This window comes from Capra hircus, chromosome 1 (genome assembly GCF_001704415.2).
Source record: "Capra hircus breed San Clemente chromosome 1, ASM170441v1, whole genome shotgun sequence".
NCBI lineage: Eukaryota > Metazoa > Chordata > Mammalia > Artiodactyla > Bovidae > Capra > Capra hircus.
This window is the reverse complement of record NC_030808.1, coordinates 58,736,547-58,752,814: the sequence shown is the minus strand read 5'-3', so window position 1 is coordinate 58,752,814 and position 16,268 is coordinate 58,736,547. Positions and strand designations below refer to the sequence as shown.

Genomic DNA, 16,268 nt, shown 5'->3' with positions numbered 1-16,268 from the left:
TTATTCAATTTTACCAAAGGATTCTGTGGTTAACCCAAATAACTTGATTTGCCCATAAGAAAACCAGCAATGGATTTGCAAATTTAGACATCATAGATACAAAGGCTACAAGTAAAGTCATTTTATAAATCTGAGTTATGCTCAAAGACTGGCCTTCAGATCTCTGGGAAACTATGAAGTTCCTCATAACTTATAAAGGTCTTTGTAATGGTGTGTATAACCTGACCACATCCAGGAACAATAAATAATGTACATCTATCACTTGAGCACCTTATCTAAAAGAATCAACACTTCCATTTCACCCCTGAATCATTTGGCAGTGGCAGTTTGGAATGGTCAGCTCTCTATCAGTACTTGTCTAAGTGAAGAACTCTATAACCTAACAAAGTTTAGGAACAATTGGTCTCGGTTTTCAAAAGGCAAGACAGCCTGAACATATGGAAGTAATTCAGGACCTGGATTCACTTTGGCTGACATTTCAAAACAAAGTTCTCTGCAATGTCTTGAGAAAACATCAAAAAAGTGGAGCCTCACAACTTTACAGGAGCCCAGTGGAAATGATAGAAATCCACAGCAAAGAGTCCAAATGTTAGTCTAAAATAAGATTCTAGAAAGTCCTGGGTATACTGGAAGAGTAGAGATGGATTCTGTTTCCTACCTTGAATCTAACCAAAAAGAATCTTACTAGGAAAGAGTAGCTTTACAGAGTTAAAAGGAAAAAAACTTAGGTTTTCAGCTTCACAGCCACTATGCATGGTAACCAGCTTTGCAGTTTAGCAACTGCAACTTTTAATGAATACTTGCTTTCAAGGGTCGGGGGCTTCCCTGGTGCCTCAGTTGGTAAAGAATCCACCTGCAGTGCAGGAGACCTGGCTTCGTTCCTGGGTTGGGAAGATCCACTGGAGAAGGGAATAGCTATCCACTCCAGTACTATGGCCTGGAGAATTCCATAGACTATATAGTCTATGGTGTCGCAAACAGTCAGACACAACTGAGCAACTTTCACACTTTTAACGATCGTAGAGACTCAGTTCTGAGATCTGAATTCCAAATGCAATTCTGTGTAAGTCTATGTTAATTATCCACATAGTCATTAAAAGGACATGTTTGTGACAAATAAGTAGTCCATTATGTTGACCTTGGAGCTAACCTCTACCTTAGAGCACCAAGGGCGTGCTGGTTGTAGAGCATATTTCCTGATGATTATAACACTGATAGTTAGAGTAGGGACATAAAGATGACTGTGCTGGAATTAGATTATTTGGGTTCAGTTTTGGTTCCTCTAATTGTGACCATATACAGGTCACTTAATTTCATTACCCTCAGTTTATTTGAGCTTAAAGTGGAAACAATAATCTTCCTGCCTTTTGAGCTACTGTAAAGGTATTATGCATGTGAGAGCTCTGCATAAACGGTAAAGTACTACTTAATGCTTTCTTTAAAAAATCATGCTCATTACTTTAGCCTCCTCCTCCCAGAGACATTGAGTTTCTTTGCTCTGTCTCCAGTCTCTGAGTAATAGCTGTCAACACGTTTCCTTCCTCATTGGAATTCAAATGCCAAAGCAATGTGATACCCCTTGGGTTTCCCTTGAACTTCCTCCATAGCATGAATTTTTTTTTCATTCCTTAAAGATTTTTTTTTTTAATCTCTCTCTGAACCACTCTATCTACTGCCAAGCAAACCACGAAAGGACTTCATCTCTTCTAGGAATTTCTCAAGTTTGCTCTACTAAAGTTTCATAAATGTTGTGGGGCAGGAAAACAAAAGTTAAGGACACATTTAAAAACAAGAGAATTAGAGAAAAGGCAAAGATAACACAAACCATCCTCTCATGGAACAAAGCAGGACTTCTCTGTGCCCTCTCCCAAGAGAAAAAGCAAAAAAAGGCATGGGATGAAAGGGAAAGACAGAGAACACAGGTGGATAAGCCTGAATGTGGGCATGGAAGGCACGCAGTAGGGAAAATTCAGAGATAACGTGGGAGCAGTGCTTCTCAAGCTGCGGTCCCCATAACAGCAGCATGTGCATCCTCGAGTGCAGCCCAGACCTGAATGGGAACCCAGTGACCTACGTCTTAACAAGCCCTGATTTACACTGAGTTGCGAATCACTTCCCTAGATGGCCTGGGTGGTTAGGAGGAGGATGGCTTCAGGTTGTTTTTGTTATGTAACATTGTTCCCCAAAATTCTACTCACAAGAACCTATGTGTTTAAAAAAGTAAATCAAAGTACTGAACAACAGCTTGATTTTATAGTGATAAATTATGTTAATGGAAGCAAATATCTTGCATATTCAAGGTTCCATGGCAAATGTACTCCTTTGGGCACTTAATATTATAACAATAACTTATAGCAATAGCTTAACTTATAACAATGACTTATTATAATTGTGCTGTACTTAGTCACTCAGTCATGCATGACTCTTTGCAACCCTGTGGACTGTAGCCCACCAGGCTCCTCTGTCCGTGAGGGTTCTCCAGGCAAGAATACTGGAGTGGGTTGCCATGCCCTCCTCCAGGGGATCTTCCCAACCCAGGGATTAAAACCCAGGGCTCCCGCATTGCAGGCAGAGTCTTTACCATCTGAGCCACCAGGGAAGTCCATGAATACTGGAGTGGGTAGCCTATCCCTTCTCCAGGGGATCTTCCTGACCAAGAAATTGAACTGGGGTCTCCTGCATTGTAGGTGGATTCTTTACCAACTGAGCCACCTGGGAAGCCCTATATTATCTTTATGTGAGTGTCTTTATGCTTTCCCATTAGAATGTAAACTTTATGAAAGCAGAAACAATTTTATATATAATTATATGATATATCATATATATCTTACGCTTCAATATACCCAACATAATACCTTCCACATGGTAAACATTCAGAAAATATTTGATCAATGAATGAACTGAATTCTTCTCTAATGATATCTAATCACTTTCAAAAGGGAAAATTTTTTTTCTACAGAGTTGTTTATTTTAGGATGTAGCTCCATAGAAATAATGCAAATACAAGTACTCTCCAATGATCAGAACAAATTTCAGATACCACATGCTGTTTGTTGTACCTTGCTCTATACAACAAAATTGCATACAAGGCTGACCTAAGATTGCATACAAGGCTGACTAAGATGGCGTTCAGGGTATTTCTTTATCACCAGGTATAAGGTTGCCAGACTTAGAAAACAAAAACACAAGATGCCCAGATGAATTTTTGGATAAACAACAAACATTTTTTTTAGTCTAAGTATACCCCTTCAATATTTGTGATGTACTTATACTAAAGAAGTGTTCATTGTTTATCTGAAATCTAGATTCAACTGGGTGCCATGTATTTTACCTGGCAGTGCTGTCCAGGTGGAACTTTCTTTTAAGAGCCAGTGTTAGGACTTCTGCTTTAAAATCCATAGATTAATACAGGGTAGCATATGTATTTGCTTAGCAAATATTGGTTGAGTGAATGAGTGAATGTTCAAATATATAAGCATACTTTCCAGGAGAATTTAATTTGGGGAACTTATACATAAATTCATTATTTTCTTACCAAGACTTAAATTTCTTTTTCTTCTCGTCTTTTTCTTTATACAAAGACTGTATTGTACCTGTGTTCCCACCTGTGTTTTCTTTACCAACAAGTGGTAGACCTTTTCTGAGTCATAGTATCCACAGTCCACCAGTGGTCACTAACGCTCATTATTGTTCTCTGCAGAATTGATCATTTTTTCTGTTACTTTGAGATGCTCAGCTATTTTGGCCTTGAATTTTACAAAAATAGGTATAGCGATGGTAGTAACATAACAATGGTATCCATAGAGTAATAACAGTGCAATCAAGATCGTGATGTTATAATCCTCATATAGAGCTTGGGCTACTAATTGTATCAAGCCAGTGGAGTAACAAACAAGTATAAGGTTTGAAGTGAGAAAGCCTTGATTTTACCAGTTTCTGAGTGACTTGAGGTAAATTCTGTAATCAGTCTGAGTCTCATTTTTCTGTCATGTAAAATACAGATCTTAACCGTACTTAGTACTGAAGGATAGAGGAAAATGTTAACATCTACCCGCTCATAAAGTTGTAAGAAAAGCCAAGTAATGTGGATGAAAGTCACTGACATCTTTAAAAGTCTTCTTGACATCAAAAATTTTACTTGTCACTAAAGCCACAGAGGTCTTGTAAATGCAGTACGTCCTCAGTAGGAAATTCCACCCCTTCCCAGACAGCCTCACAGTCCAAGCTGGCACCAGGACTGCACTCTCTAACCCCAGACTGGGAGAAAGGCTGGTAGGTGGTCTTGAATGTCCCCCTCCAACTAGAGCTCTCTGGTGGAAAGCAGATTCTTCAGCCAGTGAAGGCTCTGCGTGACTCCATCTGAGCACCTTCCGTTCTTGTCACTGGACCCTTCCCCCTTTCTGTTCCAATCTTGATTGTCCCCATTCAGAGGACTTGCAATTTCCAAGACCCCTTCTGTTTTCCTCGGCAGTAGCTGCCTCCCCCTGTGCCTACTCTTCCCTCCCTGCTCTCTGCCCCCTCAGCAGACACCATGTTTTCTGTACACTGCCCCACACTGTACTCACCTGAAAGAAGGTGTATGCTAGAGCAAATGATGGAGAGGCCAAGAGAATGTGAGAACTAGATGGGGACAGATTTCAAAAAAGTGTCCTGTAACAGCAGTCACTGTCCTCTTTGCAGCCTAGGAAAAGCCTGATTAGAATGAAGAAGAATCCACAGAATAAATGGATTCTTGCTGAGCCCCCAACACAGAGGTCATTCTTCAGAACTGGAGTGCATCAGCCTCAAATTTTAGGCAGACCTCCTGCAGCCTCTAACCTGAAAATATCTTTCTTTCTCTCGTTTTTTTCTCACTGTCAGTCATGGTAGAGTGTCAGTCCCAGTCCGCAAGAAGCAGTTGAAAAGTGATGCTTTAGAGAGCAGGCATCCGAAACTGGAGAAAAATATATGCATTCACTACTCCTCCCTTCTCACACATACACACACACAGTCAGAAAGGACACTGCCTCCTCTTCTGTTCCACCACTTGCTGTCTGGTTTTGCAGCCTCCAGAATACAGTTGCTGCCTGCTAAGAATCCTCTGTCTCTTTGCTGGCATTTGTTTCATGGTGCCACTTCTTTCCATTGGCATATGTAGCTGAGACTAGACTAGACCCTTAACTCCGAATTGCATCGGTGAAGTCGGTGAAGTCGCTCAGTCGTGTCCAACTCTTTGCGACCCCATGGACTGTAACCTACTAGGCTTCTCCGTCCATGGGATTCTCCAGGCAAGAATACTGGAGTGGATTGCCATTTCCTTCTCCAAGGGATCTTCCCGACCCAGGGATCGAACCCAGGTCTCCCGCATTGGAGGGAGATGCTTTAACTGAGCCACCAGTGCATAGCTATCGTATAATTACTTGCTTTATTGATTATCTGAAACAGTTTTTTGCAAAATCCTAAGTTGGCTTCCTCATGCCATGCAAGTCATTTTTCAGTTGACTTCATTTATCACCAGTTCCTCTGTGCTGAAAGGAACAGTTGAATTTTTCTTGAAATGATCACATACTCTGTGCAAAAGGGCTTTATTGCTTTAATTTTCAAAATACCTTCACAAGACAGGTGCTTACTGTATTATTCTCAAGTTATAGATAAGGAAACTGAGGCTTACAGGGGTGAAGGAACATGCCCAGGTCATTCACCCAAGGAAATGGAATTCATATCTGACTCTGGCATCGGTATGGTCCCAAAATGGATCATTTTAAAGTACAGGGGCTTATATGAGCTTCCTCATCCTGTGTCTAATCCCAGTGTCTGCCTGGTACTGTGTCCCTTCTAACCTATCAGACTTGCTGTTCCTGGCCATAGGCTTGGACCCAGAAAGCCATCTGCTACCACACATCCTAATTTCATTTCTCCACATCGAGAGCACCAAGCAACACCAGCCACATCCATTTCATATATAATGTTGAAAGCCGTTTGGGGTTCGCTCTAAGTAATGTGCAAGAAAATAATGGGAAAGAATCACTCATTTCTAGTGAGTGATACTGTTTCAAATCTAAACATAAAGAAATGAGTTGTTTACACCTGACTAATCTGAAAACGCACCCTGTTTAGTCAGGCAGTTTCTGGAATGCCTATGCTCTGCCAATGAGGCACCTGAATAATTTCAGCGCACTTTCCTGTATGGAGCTCCCAAGTGCTTTGCAAACATTTTTCCTCATTAACGATCACACCATTTTTTCTGTGGCAGAATACATTGTCCTATTTAAAATGTGGGACTGCTGATGCCTTGAGTGATTTAAGCAAGTTGCCCTCAGGTCACGCATTGACAAGACCTGGACCAGAGTCCTCTGGGGTGTGGGCCATGGTGGACAGAAGGCCACTAAATCTGCAAGGGAATGTGGCAAGTGCTTGGTCCAACTCCTCACTTACAGAAGGGAACAAACCCACAGAGATGAAAACACTTAGAAAGCCCAGGGTGACACGGATAATTAATGGCCAAACCTTGGTGCTAGGTGCACAAGGGGCATATAAACAACATACATATATAAGCTATGGAGGGAGAGATGACACCTGTGAAGAATCACCTGATAGATTAGAAAGGTGTGAAAGTAAAAAGCCATCATCCCTGACCTTGTCTAGAGGAAAAAATACACTATAAGAAGGTGAAAGTTTCAAACAGCAGGAGAATTTTTAACACAGACCAAGTTTCAACTTCCTAGCAGCCAAAATACCATCTGGAACTTTAAGAAGGCACACTTCCCATTAAAGGTGACAGGTGGACATATTTTAAAAGATAGTTGGCCGGCCTGTCATAGCCTCTAGAAAGTGTACTGAAAGCACAAGGATGGCAAAGACCAGTTTGAGTTCCAAGCATGTTTACGGCTGACAGAAGTGTTCCAACTAAAAGTGACATGCATGACTGTTTCTCTTAGGGACTCTCTCATTTCAAGAAAATGTGCCTATATAAACACCATGCAGGGATTGAACTCTTCATGTAGGAACAAGGCTTCTAAATTCTCCCATTGTAGCCTAAAAGTGAAACTCTTCTATCCCTGTGACCCTATGGCTCATGTTATTTCATCCGTGAAGATGAAGGGAAAGGAAGACTGGAAAACAGCAGAGGGGAGAGAAAGCCAGGCCAAAAAGGTTGTGATTAACTAAAGGAAAAAATTCAAAGTTCCATGAAATTGGTTTAGAAATTTGTGGAGTTATAAATGAACCAAACAGCCATTTCTTAGGATCGTGTGCTTCAAAATATATCTTTTTCTGTTTACAAACACATCAAAAAAGCTTTCCAGTGAGATAAAGTTTCATAAAACATATCATGAACAGAAAGCACTAACCCTGAGCTTGGCACACAGTCAGCATGTATGTGATTGTGTTCCTCACCGTCACCACTAGGACACACCAAACCTCGTCTGTTTCACGATGGAGGAAAATGGCAAGACCATCAAGGCACATATTTTAAATGGAAGTTAACTCAAATTCAAGATTTCGTACCCTGATGCCTTGTTCAGATGTTGAAATATTACTGAAGAGTTTCAGAGGCTTCTGGCTTTAGTCTGGGTTGTGGAAATGGCTTCCCAGGTGGCGCTAGTGGTAAAGAACCTGCCTGCTAATGCAGGAGACATAAGAGATGTGGGTTCGATCCCTGGATTGGGAAGATTCCTTGGAGGAGGGCATGGCAACCCACTCCAGTATTCTTGCCTGGAGAATCCCATAGACAGAGAAGCCTGGTGGGCTACAGTCCATAGGGCTGCAAAGAATTGGACATGACTGAAGTGACTTAGCACACATGCGTGGAAGTGTCAACCCACACCAGTGTTTGGACACGACTTAGTGACTAAACAGCAAACAACAATGGGAGGGTACATGGACAGGCTTTCCGTGCTGGCTGCCGGCCTTGGGCAGTCAGTGGTGAGGTGCGAAAGATGGAAACACCATAATGCGGTTCATCTCACCCTCCAAGAGCAGAGATGAGGGCAAACAGCACCAACAAAACCAAGTCTCTATCGATTCAAAGAGATGTTAAAGGCCCATGGACGTTACTTATAGAAGACTATTTCATGTGGTCATTCAGTGACAATATTTTTAACAGCTTTTAGCAAGCTTGATCATTTGGTTTCTAAGCCAAGAGCAAACCAAAGCAGTAAACTGAGGAGAAAGAAGGGTTTCAGCCAACACACTGAGAGCAAAGAAAGAGAAAACTATTTTTAAAATTGACCCAAGAGCTCAAAAAAAGGCATATGGAACCATTTAATGGTGGAGGAGGGATGTAATGGTGGAGGAGGGATGGATAGTCTTATAATAAGAACACCATGCAAGTATTCCCACACCACTCTTGGTGGTCTGCAAAGTGATTTCACATGTATTTTATGTCAACACCAGCACAGTGAGGTAAGCAGAACTGTGTACCTCAGAGGCATTTGGAGATTCGTCAGAGTGGCAGGCTGTGCCTTGGTGCCCAGATTTAAACAGGACCATTTGACTCTGAGATCATCATGCTATCTCCCACCTACTCAACCTCCACACAAGACAAGGCCAATCGGCAGCTCAGGGCAGTCTAGACAGAATAACCAATTAACTCTCTAAAGTTACATTTTGGGAAGATTTCTATCTAAAATACGTTTTTTAAAAAATCAAAGGCATAGCTCTTTAGAATGACTTATTCCTACAAAAACCAACATTTTCCAGACGTATGATCAAGGCACGAGTGCATTTACTAGACAAAATACTGGAAATGATTATTGTCCCCAGAGAGGCAAGCTATGTCACCACCATCCTTAGTTCCCAAAGATTCTAGAGATCCCTATGTTTCCAAAGAACTGTTCTCTGTCTTATTTCTTATGTGCTTGATGATGCAAAAAGCAGACATAGAGCTAATGAAGGCACTGAAAGTGACCCCCTTGGAGTAGCACTCTCTCTCTCACGGAATGATCTTAGAAGACTTTTACTGGCGAATGTCATGTAGCTTTCCAAGAGAACCATTTTCTGGCATGGGGACCTGAAGCACTCTAGGCTTTCCTGGCAGCACCTTAAAGCAAGGTTTCTCAGCACATGAGAGGCCAGGAAGGACTGGATCTTTCCAATCAGGGGTGCTCCCTTAACCAATCGGATTTTTTTTTAATGTTTTTGTTTTTGTTTTCTGTTGTCTTGTTTTTCTCTCTCTTGTTCTCCCTCCCTGGCTGTGTCTCGCCCTGTTCGTTCTGCCTGCTGTCTTTCCCCTGTGGCCAGGTGAGAAGCCCCACCAATGCAGCATCTGCTGGCGCTCCTTCTCCTTAAAGGATTACCTTATCAAGCACATGGTAACACACACGGGAGTGAGGGCGTACCAGTGTAGCATCTGCAACAAGCGCTTCACCCAGAAGAGCTCCCTCAACGTGCACATGCGCCTCCACCGGGGCGAGAAGTCCTATGAGTGCTACATCTGCAAAAAGAAGTTCTCCCACAAGACCCTCCTGGAGCGACACGTGGCCCTGCACAGTGCCAGCAACGGGACCCCTCCTGCGGGCACACCCCCGGGGTCCCGCGCTGGCCCCCCCGGGGTGGTGGCCTGCACGGAGGGGACCACCTATGTCTGCTCCGTCTGTCCAGCAAAGTTTGACCAAATCGAGCAGTTCAACGACCACATGAGGATGCACGTGTCTGATGGATAAGTAGTATCTTTCTCTCTTTCTTATGAACAAAACAAAACAACAAAAAAGAAACAAACAAACAAAAAAGCTATGGCACTAGAATTTAAGAAATGTTTTGGTTTTGTTTTTACTTTCTGTTTTCGTCTTCGTTTCGTTTCATTTTGTACTACATGAAGAACTGTTTTTTGCCTGCTGGTACATTACATTTCTGGAGGCTCGGGGGGAGTAATAGTTCTCCCAGTCTCCCTTGGATGGTGGCCTTAAGGCCTGGTAGTGCTTCGGAGGTCCACTGGTTGGATCTCTAGCTACTGGCCTCTAAATACAACCCTTCTTTACAAAAAAATCTTTAGAAAAAAAAAAAGTAAAAAAAAAAAATTTTTTTTTTCACTTGTGAAGAGCACTACAAAAATATATAACAAAATCTAAAAGGCCTACTGTCTTTAAGTACACCGCTTGCAGTGTTTCAGTGGACATTTTCACAATTCTGGCCGCTTGGACTTCACAGTAACCATTTAAAACTGTGGAATATATCACTTTCTGGTTGAAAACCCAGAGGGAAGGCCCTGCTCTTTTCCACCTGCCACGTTGTCTGATTTCTGTAAAAAGGGCTGTGGGGGTGGGAGGGGGTATAGGTTTGATGGTGTGGGGAAGGCAAATGGCAGGCTTCTCCCCCAGATTCTGCTGGGTCCACACACCTTGGCCCACCTCCTCCACACCCCCCTTTCAGCAGAAGCCAGGAAGACTTGGACAAGCATCAAGCAACAGTGGCTATCGTATTTATTCAGTGTCTTCGCTGAGCTCCAGCCTCAGCACAATCAAGAGGGACTTTCATGAAAGGCAGGAATGCAGATAAAACAAAGATATCAGAGGTTTGCACCTACGTTTCTAGGTACAAGAGAAGGATTACTTCCAACAATCTTTGCAAAAAAAAAAGTGTCAGGATATATTCTTGTGGAAGAGGAAAAGAAAGAGAAATGGAGGGTGGGGGGAATAATAAAAAGTTCTTGAGGCTTTTTTAATTCAAAATTTTATAGAGGGGCAAAAGTGACGTTTACCAGATAGAATGCTGATTTTTTTAATATATTTACAACAGTATTTGTGTAAAAAAAAAATACAAAAAAAGTGAGATTGTTAAAAGTAATTTTTTTTCATTTTGGTTTTGCATACACTGCCACCAATCCCTTCTCTTTTATTTTATTTCACACACATATATATATTTTTTGGTAAGTCAAGACTGTTAAGGTTAGCGATACTGCTTCCAGATAGAAAGAATAAAAGGCAATTAAAGTTATATTTGAAAGAGAGGAAGGATATTTTCTTCATATTTTTTTAAATTTTTCTTAATTTTTATTATTTTAAGTATTGCCTGGGTTGAGGGCCTCTGGCCAGCCCATCCCTGCTGTAATTTGAACTGCTGCTTTGTATTTTGATATGTAGTTTTTCAACTTTTAGCAAGCTTATGTTGCTCCACTGAATATTTTTTTCACCAATTCATCTAGAATTCTGTTCTTTTTCACGGGAGGGACTTTATCGTTCAGTAACAGATGTCTTGCTTCTCTGAAAGTTTCATTGAGATCTTGTGATTCTAGAATTTCTATTGACTTTACCTTTTTTCTCTGATGAAACACTAGTACTCTAGAAGTCTTGACAAATGGGTCCTTTCTGTTTGTGGTCAGCCGGGAGGAGGAGTTCACGAAACTCTGCTGTTCCTCCTCACCCTTCACAACTGCAGAGAACGGTATTATCAGAAGCCTGTTGCAGATCAGGATGCCTCAATGCCACAATCACTTTCTTCCTTTCAAAGATCAGTTTCTGTTCCCACCCTGGTTGAGAGGGCTAAATAAGATGATTATTCTTTAGATGCCTTATCAATCCTTGCTCGTTGGTAAGGTTTTAAAGAAACTAACAAAAATCTCCCAGATGCCCAACATCCATCATCCGGAAGACCACCAATTCATTGCATCATCTTAGATGCCACTCTCTCTTCCTAGTTGAGATTTCTCTCCTCGGTCCTGAATAAGGTATCAGAATAGAGATTTTTTTCCATTATAGACAGTGTCCTAAAGGGATTCCAACTCAAACATAGGAATTCTTAAACCTTATAAAAACTCCAAAGGTGATTTCACTGCTGGGCATATTTTAATACATGTAAGGGGGAAAGTAAATCTTTAAACAAAGCAGAAACACTAAACTACAGTTTAAAAAAAAAAGAAGGAAAGATGTATCTCAGTTTCAAAATTACTTTGCATTTGCATTTAATTTTCCTATCAGCAACTTATTTATAAAAAAAAATTAAAACTGTGCAACAAATGGGGAGAAATCTTCCAAGGGAAGCAAGTGTATAATAACTAAATCGGTTTTACTCATCATTTTAGAATTGGTTCACTTGCATCTTTTCCGTAAGGTTTTGCTGATAATTAGTAAGGTTAGTACAACTGGCGTATGTGTGAGTTTGATTTGGTCCTTGGTCCTTAATTCAGTAAATATTTTGCTAGAAATTTTAAAGTAGCCATGGATGATTAACTGACCTTCAAGTATTGCCCGTCATGATTTCTGAGAGGAGTCCTACCACAAACTATGTATCCAAAATTGACCTGTTTTAAAAGCTGGTGGGAAACAGCTTCAGAAATAAGAAAAAGTCTATTTTCTTTTGCTAATTGTGCTTTTTGAAGTAGCTTAGATTCCAGTGTTTCCACCTACTACCAACAGAGGGAGCATTAGTTAATTAACCGTGTCATAGAGTTTTGATATTTTGAAAAACAAGTCATTCAACCCATGATGTAACACAGAAAAAAAAATTGACATTAAAAAAGATCTTTTCAATCTAAAGGAAAATAACATGAAATCACTCAGCATATGCTACAAATGGAAGAAAGTCAAGAGCCACTTTAAAATATTTTGAATTATTTGACAGTAGCTGGTTTAAAATGGTGTCCTTACTCAAATCTTAGCAAAGTAGACAACATTGTAGGATCCCCAGAAACTTGATCCTGGGTGCCAGTATGGACCACATTCAGCTATTTGCTTCTCAAATCTGAGGGAGACCCATTTGCCTAAATGCTGATTTGTCACATAAAAAAACTAAGCAATTGGGTTAAAATTTACCTTTTGTTCTAGAACATATAGGGGAAAAAAATTCAAGTTGAGTTTAAACCCTACTTTTCATCCTTCTCCTTCAAATGAAGTATTTCTCTCTCTGTTTTTTAAATGTGGGAGGACCGCTAAAGAATTCTTAATGAGATAATCATTTTAATGATATGTGCTATCCAGGTTTACGTAGCAGTAGACTTTTTCTTACTGTTTCTTTTTTCTTCTTTGTATATTCCTCCCAGACATCTCATAGTCCAAAATAGTTGACAGATTGTCTTCTGGAGAAAGGAAGAAGCTAGATTGAAGTTGGAGATGTAAGCTTGGGGAGCAGGGAACTTGTTGTGGGGTCGTTACTCCATACTCTGGTCTCTGGAAGAGCTGCTTTCCAAACTGACCTACATTAGGGGAAATAAACCAGTCTGTACCTGTTTCAAAAGGATAAAGGAGCTTTTAGTTTATCAATCCTTCCTTTTAAATTAAATAATCATCAACATCTTAGGAAAGGGGAAACATTTTGCTTTAAGAACAGAAGATGAGCATGGATTCTTTTTTTATTTTCTAGTTTCAAATTCAAAAATCTTCTTACATTTCAAACGTCATGCTAGGATGTTAATGAGTGCTTTTAAAAAAGAAAATTTTCGGTAGCCAGGAAAAAAAATAGATGTAATGGAATCAAATGTTCCAGATATAAGACCTCTTAGGATAAGTACAGGGAATAAGAACTGGTATGGAAAAGTCCTTTTTTTTTTTTTTCTAAGCAATTTATGATTTAAAACTGGATTAGCTGGACAAGGGAAAGGAGAAAAGTCAAAGGGGAATGTTTATCTCAAGACATTTAGATGTAGTTTATAAAATAAAATGTCCTAGCTCTAAAACATCAGTAGCATCTTAACAGACCAGGCCATTTTGCCCCTATTAATATAATAAATGCTAATAATTATACCCACTCCGCTAACTCCCAGTAAGTAAAATAGAACCCAAAAAAGGGAAGAAATTGGGACACATGCATCTGATACAAATCTACACAGGGGAAAAGGTTGAGAAACAAGCCAGGCCAAAAAAGAATCTGAAATGAAAATCTCTATATCAAAATATTTCTTACTGTATAGTTTGCATTGTAAACTTTAGCTTTTAATACCATTTTATAGACTTTTTCTTCCCCAGATTCCTAATGCTCTATGAGTAAGTGTCGTGGAAAATTTCCTGCTGTTGTTCAGGCTGAAGCCCATTTCTTCCTAGGCATCTTGGAGGTCACAGTAGCTCCTGACCTTAGAAAGAAAGACTTGAATTTACTTTGTTTAAAAGTCACAGGGTTTTGTTTTGTATCAGCCCAACATTCTGTAAGGACCAAGAAGACTTCTAACTCATGAACAGTTAGAATGCATGCATTGTGATATGAGAAGAGAAAAGGTTTCCTCTGGGTGTGTTACTTTCACACTGATCCTGAAGACTTCCTGTGCCCCCATCATCCAAGTACACCAACAGTGCGTGCAAAGGAGGAGCAGGCACCACCTGAGATGCTCTTGGAATTTAGGAGAAGGGAGGGGGTGCCCTGTCTGTTGTGACCTGACTTAAAAGACATTGTATAAAAGAATTCTTTAATGTAGTCATGAGTTGAAGTCCAGGGACCTGGGAGCCGTAGGGAAGAGAACAGAAGGTTTGCAAAATGTATTCAGCATCCAATAATGCGAAGCCAGAAAGCATCCAATCACAAAACTAGGAGGTTTGGCAAGATGTATTTAGAGAAAGCTCTGGGGTTTTCCACGGGTAGGGTCAACAGACTTTCTTTTGAGTGATTTCTGGCTCTGAGAAACCTCTTTACTCACTATAAAAGAACTTTATTTAAATGGCCAATTTTGTCCCCCAGAGAAAGATTTTATAAAGAGAAAAACAGGACACTAAAGACACAACCATGTGACTTGGTGTCAAACAAAAGGAAGGGCGCACTAGAATTTCAATAGACTCCCTGATTCCACAGAAGAGCCAGGCCAACCCAGTGCCCCTCGGTGCCTAGTGTGTGAAGAGGGTGCTTGAGCCGCACCCGGCTCCCCAAGGCCAAATGCAGCCTTGCACTGGAGCGGCCACAGCTGCTTCCCCAAGAAAGAAAGCTGTGGTGACTCAGTGTTCCTGTAAACACAGAGCCTGGAAACTACTAACCCAAAGCATCATTTCTAGTACTAGATACTCAAATGATTAACCTGACCAAAACACCCCAAAGATCTTGCTCAGTCTCTGAATATCTACAGAATACTGACTCAGTATTCTCTGCTACAATACTGTAGCAGTGGTGCACGTTAATAGATCCCAGGAAATGGTGTGAAACACTAGGGTCTGTTTGGATTCTTTCTAGGGTGAAGAGGTAGAAGATGAGGGCTGCACAGCATGGGTCCCTCTTCAGAACTATGTATTTCACTGAATGAGGGGTAGAACTGCCCTTTGTTGAAACAAAAAACATCATTTTTCCACACTGCTGACCAAAAATGCCTGGATTCCAGTGTTTCTTCAGGCCCAGCCTATTGCTCCAAAAACTGAATAATTTCAGACTAAATCTAATCTGAAGTGACCTCAGTTAAGGTATTTTCACAGGAAGCCACTTATAGTAAAGAATTACTGCCTTAAATCAGAAAGCCCAGGGAAGAGAACAGAAATAGAAAGATTGGAAGGGTGTGAAGACGTGGCCCTTTCTTGCCTTTTAATGGTTGCATTATCGCAAAACTGAGCCCTATTCATGACTGAAGACTATGGAAACAGTTACTTTACAGGGAGGCACCAAACTTGTATGGAACTGGCTGCTTTTAGGAATGGCTGCTATTTCTTATCCTATTTCAGTAACATAGGTCTGGGCTGGATGTAAAATAGACATCCTATTAGCTAAATAGTGAGTCCCATGAGACATGATCACAGGTGCCTAAGATGCTAGTTTGAATCATTTCCTTAGCAGGGAGAACAATCTCAACAAAAAGCTTTCTCTTCCTGTACAATGTATATCGCTAAACTTTTTTTTTTTTTTTCTCAGTTTCAGTGAGCATCTGGTTTATCTGGTGGCTTTTTGTTTAAATGCAAACTCACAACTTTCAAATCCTCAATGAAGGAGTACAATCTGCAGATCGTAGGGAAAATCTAGCCACAGTTATTGGAGTCCTGGCTTTTGCGATACCTAATTAGAGTGTAAAAAGTCCCTAACTAGCCCTCTTTCAAATTCAGTGGTTTCTTTGATTCAAAATGCTTCAGTGAGATTCTAATACACCCAAGACAGAAAAAAAAAAAAAATTAACCCCCTAGGAGACATCTGTTTCTACTACTGTTGCAACAGAAGTTTGTTATTGCCCAGCAAAATCATTGCAATTTATATGTAGATTCTAGTAATGAAAGGGACTTAACCCATCTAGTATGTCACAGCTGCTGTCCAAAATGTCTGTAAATGAGTATACATTATGCATGTACACACGCAGTGTGAGGTGCTCTCAGTACAAAACCGTTCCACGTTCATATTCCCCGGTGACAACAAGATAGAGTCTGGAATTTCTAGTTAGTCAGAGGTCTCACGCATCTCATGCT

The 16,268-nt window shown here is 40.6% G+C and overlaps 1 protein-coding gene across 15 annotated transcripts in view; it reads left to right on the top strand.

The window, feature by feature from the left end:
* The window catches only part of ZBTB20 (zinc finger and BTB domain containing 20), an 848,072-nt gene extending 832,061 nt beyond the window's left edge, over positions 1 to 16,011 (top strand). For all 15 annotated transcript variants that reach the window (XM_018040121.1, XM_018039867.1, XM_018040637.1 and 12 more), the window contains one exon: positions 9,220 to 16,011. In XM_018040121.1, the coding sequence (XP_017895610.1) occupies positions 9,220 to 9,641 (422 nt within the window). In that variant the 3' untranslated portion in view covers positions 9,642 to 16,011. The remainder of the gene's footprint in view (positions 1 to 9,219) is intronic.